This window comes from Chiloscyllium plagiosum, chromosome 27, assembly GCF_004010195.1.
Source record: "Chiloscyllium plagiosum isolate BGI_BamShark_2017 chromosome 27, ASM401019v2, whole genome shotgun sequence".
NCBI lineage: Eukaryota > Metazoa > Chordata > Chondrichthyes > Orectolobiformes > Hemiscylliidae > Chiloscyllium > Chiloscyllium plagiosum.
Window position 1 is genome coordinate 15562751 of NC_057736.1, and position 14636 is coordinate 15577386.

At 41.7% G+C, this 14636-nt stretch overlaps 1 protein-coding gene across 1 annotated transcript in view; it reads right to left on the bottom strand.

Annotated features, from left to right (window-relative positions):
- Positions 1 to 8429: 8429 nt before the first annotated feature.
- LOC122563590 (prolyl endopeptidase-like) overlaps positions 8430 to 14636 on the bottom strand; it is a 26983-nt gene continuing 20776 nt past the window's right edge. The window contains exons 12-15 of the mRNA XM_043717515.1: positions 14046 to 14140; positions 10585 to 10716; positions 9266 to 9422; positions 8430 to 8776 (exon numbers count right to left, since the gene is read on the bottom strand). Coding sequence (XP_043573450.1) covers positions 8485 to 8776; positions 9266 to 9422; positions 10585 to 10716; positions 14046 to 14140 — 676 coding nt within the window. The 3' untranslated portion in view covers positions 8430 to 8484. The remainder of the gene's footprint in view (positions 8777 to 9265; positions 9423 to 10584; positions 10717 to 14045; positions 14141 to 14636) is intronic.

Genomic DNA, 14636 nt, shown 5'->3' on the forward strand with positions numbered 1-14636 from the left:
TTCCTGTGATGTTATCGAACTGTATGCAATACACTGAGGTTAACTCGTGTTTTATGCAGTTTTACAATAATCCTCTTACTCTATACTCTTAACTACCTCACTTTTATATACTGCAGCTAAAATGATCACTTCACTTGCATGTGCTCAGTTAAACGCAGTTGATTTATAGCAAATGGGTTAAAATGTGTTTGAAAAGCTTTCCAGGCACAGACTTTCCATGAGAGCCTGCTGGGAGTTCAGCAACATACTCTCTACCCATGGGAAGTACCCATCCAGTTTCCTGCAACATGGAGCACTACACAGGGAGTACCAAAACCAGGAACGAGCCTCATCGTTACTTAACCATTGCACAAAACGGACAGGCCCTAAAAATCTCCCGGCCAGGGTTCTAGTGGTCATTTTGAGATCATACCTTTCAGTGCTAACCCTGTAAAATGCCAGAAGGTCAGCACTGAAGAACAACCATGTTTCCTTGGGTTGAATGCAAGGGCCATTGTAGGTATAAGTACAATGCATGCCTGCCTGCCTCTAAAAGGTGAAACATAAAGCCTTTGGAGGTGGGATTGAGCTTTTAAGATTTAATTGCCAAAACTTCCTGTTTCTAGCCTGGACCCTGAACCTTCTTAGTGGAACTCCCTATCCTGCTTGGATGCTCTGAACCCCATCTTCACCTACTGTCTGGGCCCCAAAAACTCTTTGCGGCTGGAACATTCTATCTCAATGTGACAACCTTGAGTCCTATGTAGAAATAAACCCTTCCATTCTTGCTCCACCACTTGTAGACAGTTGGTCTTGAAGATTCCATCCAATAGACAGAGTTGACAGGGGCACGCAAAGGTAGCTCAGTCCAGTTGGAGTACCAGCCAAACATTCACCTGGTCTCTGACTCAGCACAACTGCACCACTTATTCAGTCTTATGAGCACTGTGTAGTGATCATGTTTCTCCATTCCTGGTGTTCACTATTCCCAACTCCCCTCATTCACATCTCTAAATGTTGAGAGCGCTCCCATTATCACGGATTCCATTTGATTTTGGCAATCAAATTTCATCGGCACACTTGAACATTGTGTTTGCACAGATGGATTAGGAGAGAAATTTCATGCTACTTGATGTAAATTGATTAATTTTAAGGTTGTCTCCTTCACTAATGTTGTATGTCCTCCCAAGGAAATTGTGATCTCAGGGATTCCAAAAAATAGAGTAGGCCACAATCAGATTTGAAAATATCGTTGAAGTGGATTGGCTTAGATTCCAGCTGGACAGCAGTGAGATTGCTACAGTCAGACACTACGAAGGGAGTAACAAGTGGGTGGCACGGTGGTACAGTGGTTAGCACTATTGCCTCACAGCGCCAGACACCCGGGTTCAATTCCCGCCTCAGGTGACTGACTATGTGGAGTTTGCACATTAATCTAAGTGAATGCCTGTAATGCTGTAACAGTTGAGCTAAGGAGGAAGGAGGTGATGGAAGAGCAAGATTAGATTAGATTAGATTACTTACAGTGTGGAAACAGGCCCTTCGGCCCAACAAGTCCACACCGCCCCGCCGAAGCGCAACCCACCCATACCCCTACATTTACCCGGGGATAATATGACTTTTCCCTGCCAGCACTGAAGTGCTTGTAGCATGCTCACTGTTATCCAGTAGTGAATCATAAAGTCAACTATAAGCAAGAAATGCTTGTGAATTTCATTTAACACGCTAAGTTGGAATTTCTGTCTCTCAAATTAGTTTTGTTCCACCTGGAATTGAGGTTATGGAACCAGTAGCTCCAGGAGTTGAGGCTACACTGAAGTTCTGACATTGTGGCTGATTTACTGGATATTTTGTCCAATTAGACTTTTTAAAAAAAATGTGAGCAGGACTTTTACCAGTGTGGTTGGGAGAAAGATTGAGTTATCAACAGACAAATATATTGTTGCATTGATACACTGGGTAGAGTTTACAAATGGATGGTGATGATTGTGACTTTCACTCTGGTTTGAAGGCAATCATACTGGAGAACCTATTGTCAACCAGTGACAAGTTGTAATTTCAACTCTGACTGGACAGCAAGGTCAGGAGCCACAAGTCCATTCACTTATTCAGAGCTTGACCCCAAAATCTCCCACAGTGCTTGGTGTTGACCACAGAGTTATAATTGCCAGCAAGTTTGTAAACAAAAGTTCCAATTTTCTGCAATGCTTGTATGTTTGATTGTAAAAGAGCAGGCTTTGTTGAGACCATTTGAAAATGGTTGACATTCAATGTAAGTTTGCACAAAAGTGTACCTAAGTATTTTCTATGGGTAACCTCCCACTTTGACAGATTATTATCTTTGACTCCACTCAATCAGCTGTTGAATGCCCCCTTGACTCAACAATGCCTTCTCTCCCCAAGCAAATGACCCCTCAGTCAGGTCACATTGTCTGCACCTTCGATTGACGGATGCCTCCTCCATTCCCCACACGAAGATGAAAGTGCATTTGAAATTGCAAATCAACTGGACGGAATCATTGGGAAATGGGAAATCACTCCATTGGTAAAGAAATTGGATCTGTGTTGGACAAAGTTGTTGTTCTACCTCAGAATGCAAACTGCCCAATATCTTAACTGATGGAGTGATTTCCATTTTCAAAAAATTACACTCTACAATTGATTTTCAATTCAAGTTACATATTTAATCTTCGTATTGTTGAATTGAGGAGGCATTTGTCAATTGAAGGTTCAGTTCAGCTGGCCTAGTCTTTAACCCTCATGTGAGCTGGTGATAAAAACTATCAGAAGTTCAATGTTACTGAATTACAGCTTGCACATCATTCAAAACACATCTGCATGGGACAGGGGGCTCATATTACAATACAACACTACCGTAGGCTAGTACCTGACCAGATCAATTCTGTTTCACAGAGGCTGTATGAAAAGGTGGGGGGGGGCGTGGGTGGTACGGGTTCATTCATCATCCTGAAACCCTTACCAGTCACATGTCACTTTGTATCTTGTCAAAGCAGAATGTGTTCCTTTCATATAATATGGTGGCCCTTGTTTTTCACATGCTTCATACTCTCAATGATGTGACTTGAGGGGGATCTTTAGAACCTGGTGCCAATGGAGCACAGTGCCCATGGAACCTTGTGCCAATCAGAGTGAATTTTTCTGTCAATGCTAAAGAGTTTTATTATGAAAATTTTTAGAGGAAGTAATTGGAAAATTAGTACGTGAGCCAGAAACAGCTGATTCTCTTTCACAACTGAGCACAGTGAGGATAGGGAATTAACTCTATCCTTTGTGAAACTATTGTTATTTCACTGCAATTGTACAAGAAATCCATTACAAAGGTAAACATGCAACCAAAGCCACAGCCACATTTTAAGAACCTGGAATTCCGGAAACACATGAACAGTGCATTTGGGTCAAAGACAGGAGAGAGTGACTGTTTAAACTGGCAATCTCGTTTTTAAAAGAAAATGTTCAAGTCTGTACACTGATATCATTGTGCGCTCATACAGTGCTTACAGACTATGTTTTAATATATTGTTTTTGTATTTTTATATATTGTAATGTATAACTGCAATCAAGTAACTCAGGATGAAAAGCTCTACTCAGGGACTGTATGAAGCTGTTTCATTTTGGTAGTATATTGTTTTGATGTATAATCAAACTGCAATGGTACAATTCTGGTGAAAACTGGATCTACCTCTCAGTATTTTTTATACAATGGTAGTTTTCTCTGATTAGTCTTTTGAACCAGACATATTCTGTATCTATCTGCTGGTCTGTAACTTCTCAAAAGTGATTACTGACCATTTTTTAAAAAAAATGTTGATCTCATTGTATTGAATGGTCCTGTATTTAGAGGGAGTGCAATGGCCAGAGACGTCCTGCAGTGGATTAATGGAGAGGAAATATTGATCCAAGTGGAAAATCCACCCAAAACTATGCATCTGATTCCTTGCTATCAAAATAAAAGTCTCCTGTAATCTGAATGCATTTAAATTTCAAGGGAAAAATTGGGCAAATTCTAGAATTAGAATATCCAGAAAACAAGGTAAGGTTAACTCATATCACAAGTTAATTGCCTTACATTAAAGCTCCTTAATGTTTGGATTCCAAGTTAGTCACGCAGTGTGGAAAACGTACAGCTGTAATCCAGTTCCATTTGAAATGTTTTATTCTTCTGGCTGTATCTGAGGAGGCTACTTATCCACTTCTGATGCACAGGTCTGCAATCTTTGCAGCTATGGGTTCAACTTTTTCTTTGATGATGGTTTTGGCAAGAATATGGAAAAGAGCAGCTGGAATAGGTAACAAGGGCTGTTGAGCCCTCTCTCATTCATTGAGATCATGGTTGATCACTTGCCTCAGCTTTGCTCTCCTGCCCTATCATCACATCCTTTTACTCCTAAAATGTCCAAAAATCTATTAATGTCAGGTTCAAATGAGCTCAATGACTGAGCTTCCATAGTCAGCTGAAGTGCAGAATTCCAAAGATTTTGAATTGAGAAATGTATTCTTGTCTCATGCCAAATTATGAAATACATACCCTAGAACTTCGGCCTTCCGTTCACAGCTCTCTATCCAAGGGAACCAATTTTTCAGCATCTACCCTGTCAATTCCTCAAAGAGGGAGTTTTTGGGTTTACCCTCTCTTTTTAAATATATGACCTATTTAAGAAGGTTTGAAAGACAGACAGACTGATAGAATGGAAATGTTATTCTATTCATAGCCTGTAAGGATCCAAAGTAAAAATGATTTGGACATGCTCAAAGAGCTCCCAATGAGAACAGGCATCTATTCTACCATGTCTAAAATGGTGACTAAAGCATTAAACTGGAACGACTCTCTCCAAATCCTATCAGAGGTATCCAAGCTAGAGAACTTCGGTGGCTAGGGTTTTTAAGACATACAGCTAGCGGAGATCCACAGGATTATGAAGCAAGCTATCTATAGGGCAATGCTTCCTAAACCACGGTCACTAGAACGTAGTGCTATTCAGGTGAAGGAATCCTTTTTTAAATTGTATTTCATTAATTGTTCACTTATTTTTCAGTTGTGTGTCTGTCATAATTGCCCAACCACTGGAGAAGTAGATGGTACTCATCAGCTCTTTGTCGGCTTCTCCTGATGTGTGGTGTGGCTTGCTCCAGCAATGAACAGAACAGTCTCCAGCCTCTTGGCATTCTGAGGCAAGCCACAATTCGACCAAAGTAGGGAGTAGTCAGAAAATTGCATGTTCCCCATTTTCCATGCACAGCTCTTTTTATCTCTCCATTTCTGAATGATGTTGCATTTTATTGCTATTGTTTAAATTACACAGGGAACCTTAGTTGGGCAAGAGCTATATAATATAGAACTAATCAGTGGGACAATGGGGCTTTATCTGAAAACTATTATCCAAATTTTTTGTTTTCAAAATGCTTATCAGAAATATCAACAATCCTTATTGTAATACTAGCCACACAAAGCTAGGGAACAGAGCAAAATGGGAATCTATGATGCAGAGCTGGTCAGTAGCCTGTCTGATGGACTTGGATCACACTGCAGGTGCCTGGGGCAACTAGAATGACCCCTTGTGCCACTGGGATTCACCAGTCTGAGTGCTGTTGCACTTCCCTCGTGTCTGTCTACAGTGTCCATGGCGTGGATGTAAACTCTGTTATATTATGCAATAAGTAGAAATGTGTTTTAGAGTAGGTGTGATTAAAAAGGCATGAAACATTTGAACTCTTAGTGCTCGTTTGTCTCCACACATCACAGGCTGCGCTCCAGAAAGCGAATGTTTCGTGCCATTTATGTAGTGAAATGACAAAATTGTGTACAAATCAGGTACACTTTTTAATTTTGAATAACTATACAGAGCTACCTCAATAGGTTTAATATGTTACTGTGACTAAAGAGTGGAATTCTCAAAGGAATATACAATTTCCTTAGGTTTTTCCCCTTTCTCTTTCTAGTTGCTCCTGTGAATAAGACAGATGTGAACACTTTTTTTTGTGCTTGTCTTGTATGTATCATTGTAGTTTACCTAGATACACTAGAATTTGTTACTTATTCTCCTAAAAATGTGATATTTATATATCGTGTTTACTTTTTTTGAACACATTTTTAAGACATTGTTTACAGATCGATGGATAAACCAAAGGATGTAATTGAGATTGTACAGGAAGAAGTGACGGGAGAATGTAGCATCGTTTACTGCTAGTAACCAAAGCAATGCAGCCCCATTGGGTTATGACTGCTGTTGTAACCATGATAAGCTCAGGCTGTTTGAGAGCCAGGGAACAATCCAGGACTGTAAAACATTTTCAATAAGTGAATTATAACATGATTTGAAATGAAAAGTGGATTAAAAAATTGTGTTTGTGTATATTTTCTTGTTGGTGTTTCTTTACTCCTGTCTGAGTCTGAGACTTTGTTAACCTACAAAACCTCTCTTTAGCATGAATGGTACCACGAGAAAGAGAGGATTTCCATTTTTACACACCATTCACAAACCCCAGATGTTCTGAGGGCCTTATGGTCAAAGAAGTGTTTTTTTTTGTTGGCTGCAAGTTGTTACAAATGGCCAGATAATCTTTTGTTTTCTTGCTGGTTATATTGGTTAAAGGACAAATATTGGCCAGGACATCTGGAGAATGTATTCTGTTTTTCTTCAGATACGGTTGTAAGATTCTCTGGACCAGATCTAAAGGTTGAAATGTAAAATACTTCGCTCCAGCTCCCGTGCACTCAAACCCCTGCTGCGCTGTATTTATCCAGTTTCTGCTACAATTCATTGACATTATCTCCTGCTCTATATTTCCACCACAATCTGTACTTTAGATTTTAATTATCAATGGTTCTTTGAAAAAGAAAAAAATGGTGCCATTTGGGGATTGATTTAACTTTTTGATCAGGTATAACCTCTGATGAATACTTTGTACAAGCTTTCTGAATTAGTATCATTATTACAAGTGTTAGAACTGGTCCAAGAAACGAGTCTGCATGGGTTTCCTCCGGGTGCTCCAGTTTCCTCCCATAGTCCAAAAACGTGCAGGTCAGGTGAATTGGCCATGCTAAATTGCCCATAGTGTTAGTGCATTTAGTCAGAGGGAAAATGGGTCTGGGTGGGTTAATCTTCGGAGGGTCGGTGGGGACTTGTTGGGCCGAAGGGCCTGTTTCCATACTGTGGGGAATCTAATCTAATCTTGAGAGAATTCAGCTTTGGAGTGAATGCCCAATAATGACTGAAAAGATTTACATTTATATGGTATCTTTCACAAGCTCAGAACATCCCCAACACCTCTCAACCAGTGATGTATATTTGCTGCACAGCCAATGTTGTAAAACAGGAAATATGGCAGCCAGTTTCTGCACACAGGCTCACATGAAAAGCAATGCAATTAAATGATCACATCAACCCTTTTAAAGATTTTGGTTGAGATGAATGTTGGTCAAGAGCCTGAGTGGAATCCTCTGCTTCAAAGTGCTATGGTATCTTAACAGCTGCATGCTTTACACATAAGCCATCCTGAAATTTTGATTGAATGAAGGTTGCTGAATCTAGCAACACTGGAAATCAATGGACTGTAAAACACACATATCATCCCTTACACATGCAAATATTCTGAAACACATTAAGTGCTTTGGATAAGCAGCAAATATTGAGCAGGAGACCATGAGAGGGGGGGAGATTGAAATCATGGTCAAAGAGCCAAATTATTAGAAGATTTTTTTCAATGGAGGATAGAGGTTGTAACATTGGGGTGGGTGTCCAGCGTGTAGGATCATGGGGTCTGATGGTACATCATTAAGGATGGAGCACTGGGAAGATTGCTTGTCTGGAAAGCAACATTGCACCTGCATTCTCAAGCAGCACAAGTGAAGATACATGTGGTGGGTGGGAATAAACCAACTAATCCATCAAGCTTGCTCCACACTCAATGAGTGAAGAGGGGTGGTAACAGGGCTAATGCTACTAGACCCATTATCCAGAAGCTCTGGAGACAAGATCAAATCTCACCGAAGCATTTAGGGAATTAAAATTAAATAAGTCTGAATAAAGAGCTTGTCATTATTAATAATGATCTTCAAATGACTGGACTGTTGTTTAAAAAAAAAATTGGTTCACTAATGCCTCTTCTGGGGAGGAACTCAGCTGTCCTTACTTGGTCTGACCTATGTGTCACTCCAGTCTCATTGCAAAATGGTTGACAATTAATTGCCCTCTGAAATTCTATTGTCTTTCTGATTAAGGATGGAAACAAATACTGACTTTGCCAAGAATAAAAGAAATTCACTGAAGGGTTGCACTGTTTGCAACCACCACCACTACCACACCTTAAAATTTCCAGGGACAAGAAAGAACCCATGATCAACAATGGCAGAAAATTCCTCTCTGATCCCCCACGCAAAGGAATGCTGCACCAGAGAGTCGAAGGAAATAATGAAATAAAGCACTCAAGTGTTTCACTTTTTAAAAAGCTGTAATTGATTGGACTTCAAATCAGGATAGAACCCCTTCACTCCACCCAGTCCAAATGCAGGGTCTCAGCCACAAAGGCTAAGATGTCTGACTCTTCCTCGATCACCTTGGTAGTGGGTTTTCCAGCTCCATGTCCCGATTTGGTGTCAATCCTGATTAGGAGAGGGTTTTTCTGTTGGCGACTGCGCCCAACCACGTGCTGCACTGTGGCAATGTACTTCAGAGAGTGAAGGGGCACCACACGGTCATCATGATCAGCAGTCAGCAGCAACATGGCTGGGTATTGGACCCCTCCCTCTGGTACCTTGACATTATGGAGGGGAGAATACCTGGGGCAGAGGAAATAATTAATAAATAATTATTTCTGTTAAAAGATTCCTAGCCCCCCTTCATTTGACAGGAACTCTGTAACTGACTTCAGCACCCAATATTACAGGAAGCTGGTAAAAGCCAGACACGGTTCTGATCGGAAAATCCACACATGCAAGATGGTGCGGGTTGAAGTGAGGGGCAAAATATACATTTCAGTAAATTGCAACCACTCCTTCCAGCCTTTTGAAACTTACTCTCACTATTGATGCATAGTGTTTGGGCAATATGCCCAGAGGACAACCCTGTACTCATAGAATGGACCTCAGCAATAGTGGCTCAGTGATAACTCCATGTCCATGGAGCTGGATGGCTCCAAATATTAGTGGAGTTTTGAGACAGTTTCCTCTGATGGCTGGCACATGTTTACAAAATGTATTGTTGTCACCAATTGCACACCCAATGACATCTCAAACACCAGAACAGGGCCACTCCCAGAGTTTACTCACTTAATCAACCAATCGAACTGCTCCTTGTTATCGGAACTGCCATAGTCAGAGGTCCAGGCATGGCCAATGGTATATTTGTGGAATTTGAGCATGTCCATCACACCGACCTCAACAACTGCACAACCAAACAGATCAGGTCGCTGGTTCACACACGCTCCTGAAGGAAAGATACTGTAATCACGAAGTGTTTATATGTCACAGAGTAAAACTGAGGGAAGTTGGTTCACCCAGTTAGCTCTTCCTTCCATAGAAACCGACGATTTATCATACATCTCCTAAATGCCTTTTCTCTATGACTGCAGACTTATTCATTTCTGGTCCATAACTATTCCAGTTAATAATCAATTAGGTGAAGTGATTTCTGACTCAGTTGAATTTGTCATTTGCTAGTTTGTTACAATGCTTCCCTTGTGCTTAACTTGAAACAACATTCAAGATTAATGCTTTCTACTCTCCATCTGATGTTCCATGCACTCTCTATCAGGTCTCCGAACATAAAGGATTTCTCTGACCTTGCCTCCATGACGGTGTCCACTGACATTCAAGACTTATTCTGTGCCTCTTTATTGGCCTGATATCCCAAGGCTTAGCTTTTGTCTGTATTCAGTGTCTGGAATTGAATGCATTTCTAATCTCAGCACCTTAGGTCATCAGCAAGATAGTATCAGGCTTCAACCTATTGGCTTTTTTGTTTTGCTATTCTTTCAATGGGATGTGCACCTTATCCCTAATTGCTATTGAGAAGATAGTGGTGAGCACAGAAATCAGTCACTAGGTTGTATGTTTGAGTCCCATTCTCGGGTTATAAAATCTATGCTGACAGTGTGGAGGGAGTGCTGCATTGCCAGAAATGCCGTTCATCAAGTACCATGTGAAAATGAGGCCCAATGTGTCCTCTCAGCTGGATGTAAAACATCCTGTAAGACTACACTGAAGAAATACAGGAGAGGTGACATTTATTCCACAGTCAACATTGCTACAAAATAGTCTATTGGCGCAATTATCTCATTGCTGCTTTTGGGATCTAGCTCTGAGCAAATATGGGAACTGTTACAGCTGACTCCCATCATGATCATGTCAAAATCCTCAAATGCACACACTTCCCAGCAGGGAGCTGATTTTCTTACTTCTCATGCTAACCCGTGTTTGTTAAAGCTGACATTTATATCTCCTCCATGGCCTCCTGGAACCATCTATTGCATTGTCTGGAGTTGGTATGCTATCACTTATGGACCTTTCCTGAGCCATGTGGTGACACTGTGTGTTAAATAGCACTGCAACTCGCTTTACTCAACCAGCATCTGCCTGAGAGTCCGTACCGACCAACAGGCCCCCATTGGAGCCTCCATTGATGGTGAGTTTCTCTTTGCACGTGTACCCCTCCTGGATCAGGTACTCCGCTGCACACTGGAAATCATCGAAACCTTTCTGCTTCTTGCCCAGGATCCCAGCTGCAGGGAATGATACAAAAAATAAACAGATTACAATACACACAGGATGGGACTGAGACTCAGTGGGTGGAATTTAATAGCTTCCCCATGGCTGGGTGGGGAGGCATTTCACTGGGTGAGAGGGTGGGTGATGAGGAGCCCACCATTTTTCTGCCTCTGCTCTATGATACACAGCTGAAAATGTGTTGCTGGAAAAGCGCAGCAGGTCAGGCAGCATCCAGGGAACAGGAGAATCGACGTTTCGGGCATAAGCCCTTCTTCAGGAATCCTGAAGAAGGGCTTATGCCCGAAACGTCGATTCTCCTGTTCCCTGGATGCTGCCTGACCTGCTGCGCTTTTCCAGCAACACATTTTCAGCTCTGATCTCCAGCATCTGCAGACCTCACTTTCTCCTCTATGATACACAGGCCTGCATTAGCTGGGGGCGAGAGGCCACTGGGAGCCAGTCACCGGGCCTTCTTGCTGACACCCCCATCACATCCTACATCCCTCCCATCAAGTCTCACCTATGTCCTGGAACATAGCATTGTTCCTAGGCCTCAGATGGGTGCAATGCCAATGGCAGCTTATGCCAATGGTGTTGTCATTCAGTAGAGATGACAGCCCAACATTTCTTCGTGGGTGGGGTTTCTGCCTACTCTTGTCCAGGCACTGATTCAGTGGACATTCACAACAAGTGGAGATATTGCCCTCTCATCGGGTCTCTGGTCAGAGTGTGAGACCTCCACTACCTCCATTAAATACTGCCCAGTGATACTGCTCCCTGCTGTGAGTCAAAGGTGAGGGTTTGAGCCCCCAGTTCAAACTGTAGCGATTTACTTTTGACTCAAGTGATAGATTGAAATTGAAATTAAAACCTTGGTTAACATTCAAGTTTGCTAAGAAATATGAGTTTTACATTAGCACGGACAGAATATTGGGTAACCAAGAGATATAGAGTCAGTATAAAGCATCATATTCAGGTTAACAAACTGCAACTAGCAGAATACCGCAGGGATAGGCTGGGGCCTCCACTTTCTCCAATCTATGTTAATGATTTGGATGAAGGGATGGAGTATAATGCAATCAAATCTGCTTCTGATACAGGCAGCTGTGAGGAGGATATGGAAGGATACAGATGGGTTAAGTAGGTGGACAAAAAAAATAGAAGATGGTATATAATGTGAGAAAATGTAAGGTTGTTCACTTTGGCAGGAAGAATAGATTAGTCAAATATGAATCAATGAGAGAAACAGAAACCGCAGAATGCTGCAGTATATGGGTATTTGGGTATCTTTATGCATGAGTCACAAAATGTTGGTATGAGATACATCAATTAAGGAGACAAAATGGAATGCTGGACACTTTTGCAAGGAGGTGGAGTATAAAATTAGATAGGTCTTTTTACCAATGAACAGTGCATTAGCGAGACTGCACCCACAGTAATACATGCAGCTTTGGTCTCCTTATTTAAGGAGGTATATATATTTTCAACAAAACTGTTCAGATATGGTATGACATAACTCTGTAACAGAAAGTGAGGACTGCAGATGCTGGGGATCAGAGTCGAGAGTGTGGTGCTGGAAATGAGGCTGGATTTCTGATGAAGGGCTTATGCCCGAAACGGCAACTCTCCTGTTCCATGGATGCTGCCTGACCTGCTGTGCTTTTCCAGCACCACAATCTCAACTCATAACTCTGTAGTAGGTGGCCCAGAGTTAGGGTCATTACCACTGCGTTACAAGAGATCTCTTAAAGAGGTATATACTTGCATGGGAGGTAGTTCAGAAAAGGTCAAAAGTCTGATTCCTGGGATGAACTTTTTTTTTATATCAGGAGAGGTTGCGCAGACTCACTATACATTCAATGGGGTTTAGAAAAATGAAATGTAATCTTACTGAAAACGCAAAATTTGACAGGGCAGGTGCTGGGAGGTTTTCTCTCATGGTGAAATCCAGAACTAGACAATGCAGTTTAAAAATAAGGAACCTCCTGTTTAAGATCCTCCTGTTCTGTCAGAAGGCTGTTAGTCTTTGGAATTCTCTTCCACAGACAGCAGTGGAGACCAGGTCACTGAATGTATTCAAGACTGAGTTAGACATTTTGTTGATGGACAAGGGACTAGAGGGCTATGGGCAACTGACTGGAAAGTGGAGCTACGTCCACAATCAGATCAACCACGATCTTACCATATGGAGGAACAGACTCACGGGCTGAATGGTGTAGTGAGGTCAGCCAGGTGAACCTCATTCAATATAACTTCCCTGATTGGGACTGTTAGTCTGGTCCAATCAGGGAGCCCTAGCTGACAGAATGTCAGAGTTTCTGTTCACTCTGGGAGCTGGCTCTGACGGAGCTGGATCAGTGCCAAGGACTCTCCACGTATAAAGAAAGAGTGACTTGGCAACAGGATACCAGCCTCTGTGCACTCTGACTTCTCGTGATCTTATAACCCAGTTGAACACAATACCAGGATTAGGAGAACATGACAAACAATTCACAGAAAATCAAAGCCACAGAGGAAAGTTTAGAAGATTTTGTAAATCTTAGGCAGAACGATCAAGCAAACTCCACAAAGTCTGGTTAGTGTCTCAATATCATTGCTGTCAGATTGCAGTGGGAATGGGCCCCTCATCTTGAATCCCGGATACCTGATATAGAGGAATCTTGATTATCCGGCAAGATCGCAAGGTCCTGATGCTCGGCTGTGATATGTTATCTGGAAATCTATTAACCAAATGAAATACTCTCCACAAGAGTCCTTCAGATAATCAAGGTTCCTCTGTACTTGAATAGAAAACAGTGTGTGTGTGTTGGGCCATTTCAAAGGGTGATTATGGGTATGTCAGACAGAAGTCACATAGAGCTGCCAGAGGAAGTGGTGGAGGGTGGTACAATTACAACATTTAAAAGGCATCTGGATAGGTATATGATTAGGAAGAGTTTGGAGGGATATGGGCCAAGTGCTGGCAAATGGGACTAGATTAATTTAGGATATCTAGTGGGCATGAATGAGTTGGACTGAAGGGTCTGTTTCCATACTGTATATCTCTATGACTCTATGACTTTAAGTCCAGATCAAGTGAAAACAGTAGTTTTGTCCCTCAAAGAGTAATAGTGAACCATTAAGGTTTTAAAAACCAATCTGACAGGTTGATGGCCAGTTTTACTGATACCAACTGAATTCAAATTTTCAAATTGTCATGGTTGAGTTTGAATTTGAACTGCTCCGAGTTATCTTTTCAAGCCTCCGACTTATTATTGTAATCACATAACTACGACAGGCCAGTATCTCGTTAACAATTCTAGAATGAAATGAAAGGAAGGATGGATTCTCAAGAATCTCTTACCTTGGTACCAATTTTCTCCATACTCTCCTCCTCCTCGTATATTGGCCACAGCAAGGATCCCACCCAGGTGCCGAACAAAAATCAGGTATGCAACGCTGGAAACACAGCACAGGCAGTAAGAAGGTGGGAGAGAAGTGATTCAACACACTGTAATGAACCTACAATCTATAACAGTGGTATGAATTGCCTCAGGTAACTGGACACAAGCCTAGACTATCAAACCTAAGTACCTCGTTCAGGATTTGAAGCTTTGTACATGCCAATAAACACAACTAATGCATGAAGTAATTTTCTGTTCGAATCAGTGGGTGGTGCCTCAAAGGGTGATTTTAGAAAAGACTTGCATTTCTTCATTGAAAACAAAAAGAGCTGAAGATCACAGCATCCATGGAGAGAGAGCAAGCTAACGTTTCGACTCTAGATGACCCTTCATCAGAGCTGAAGTGAAATGTGGAGGGGTCAGCATTTATGCGATGGTGGGGGTGGGAGAGGTGATGGGAGTAAGGATGTTGACCATTCAGATTAAGTGATCGGAAGTGAGAATGGCAGAACAATGGTGTGTCTAACTGCCAGACTGGAAAGAACAGACAC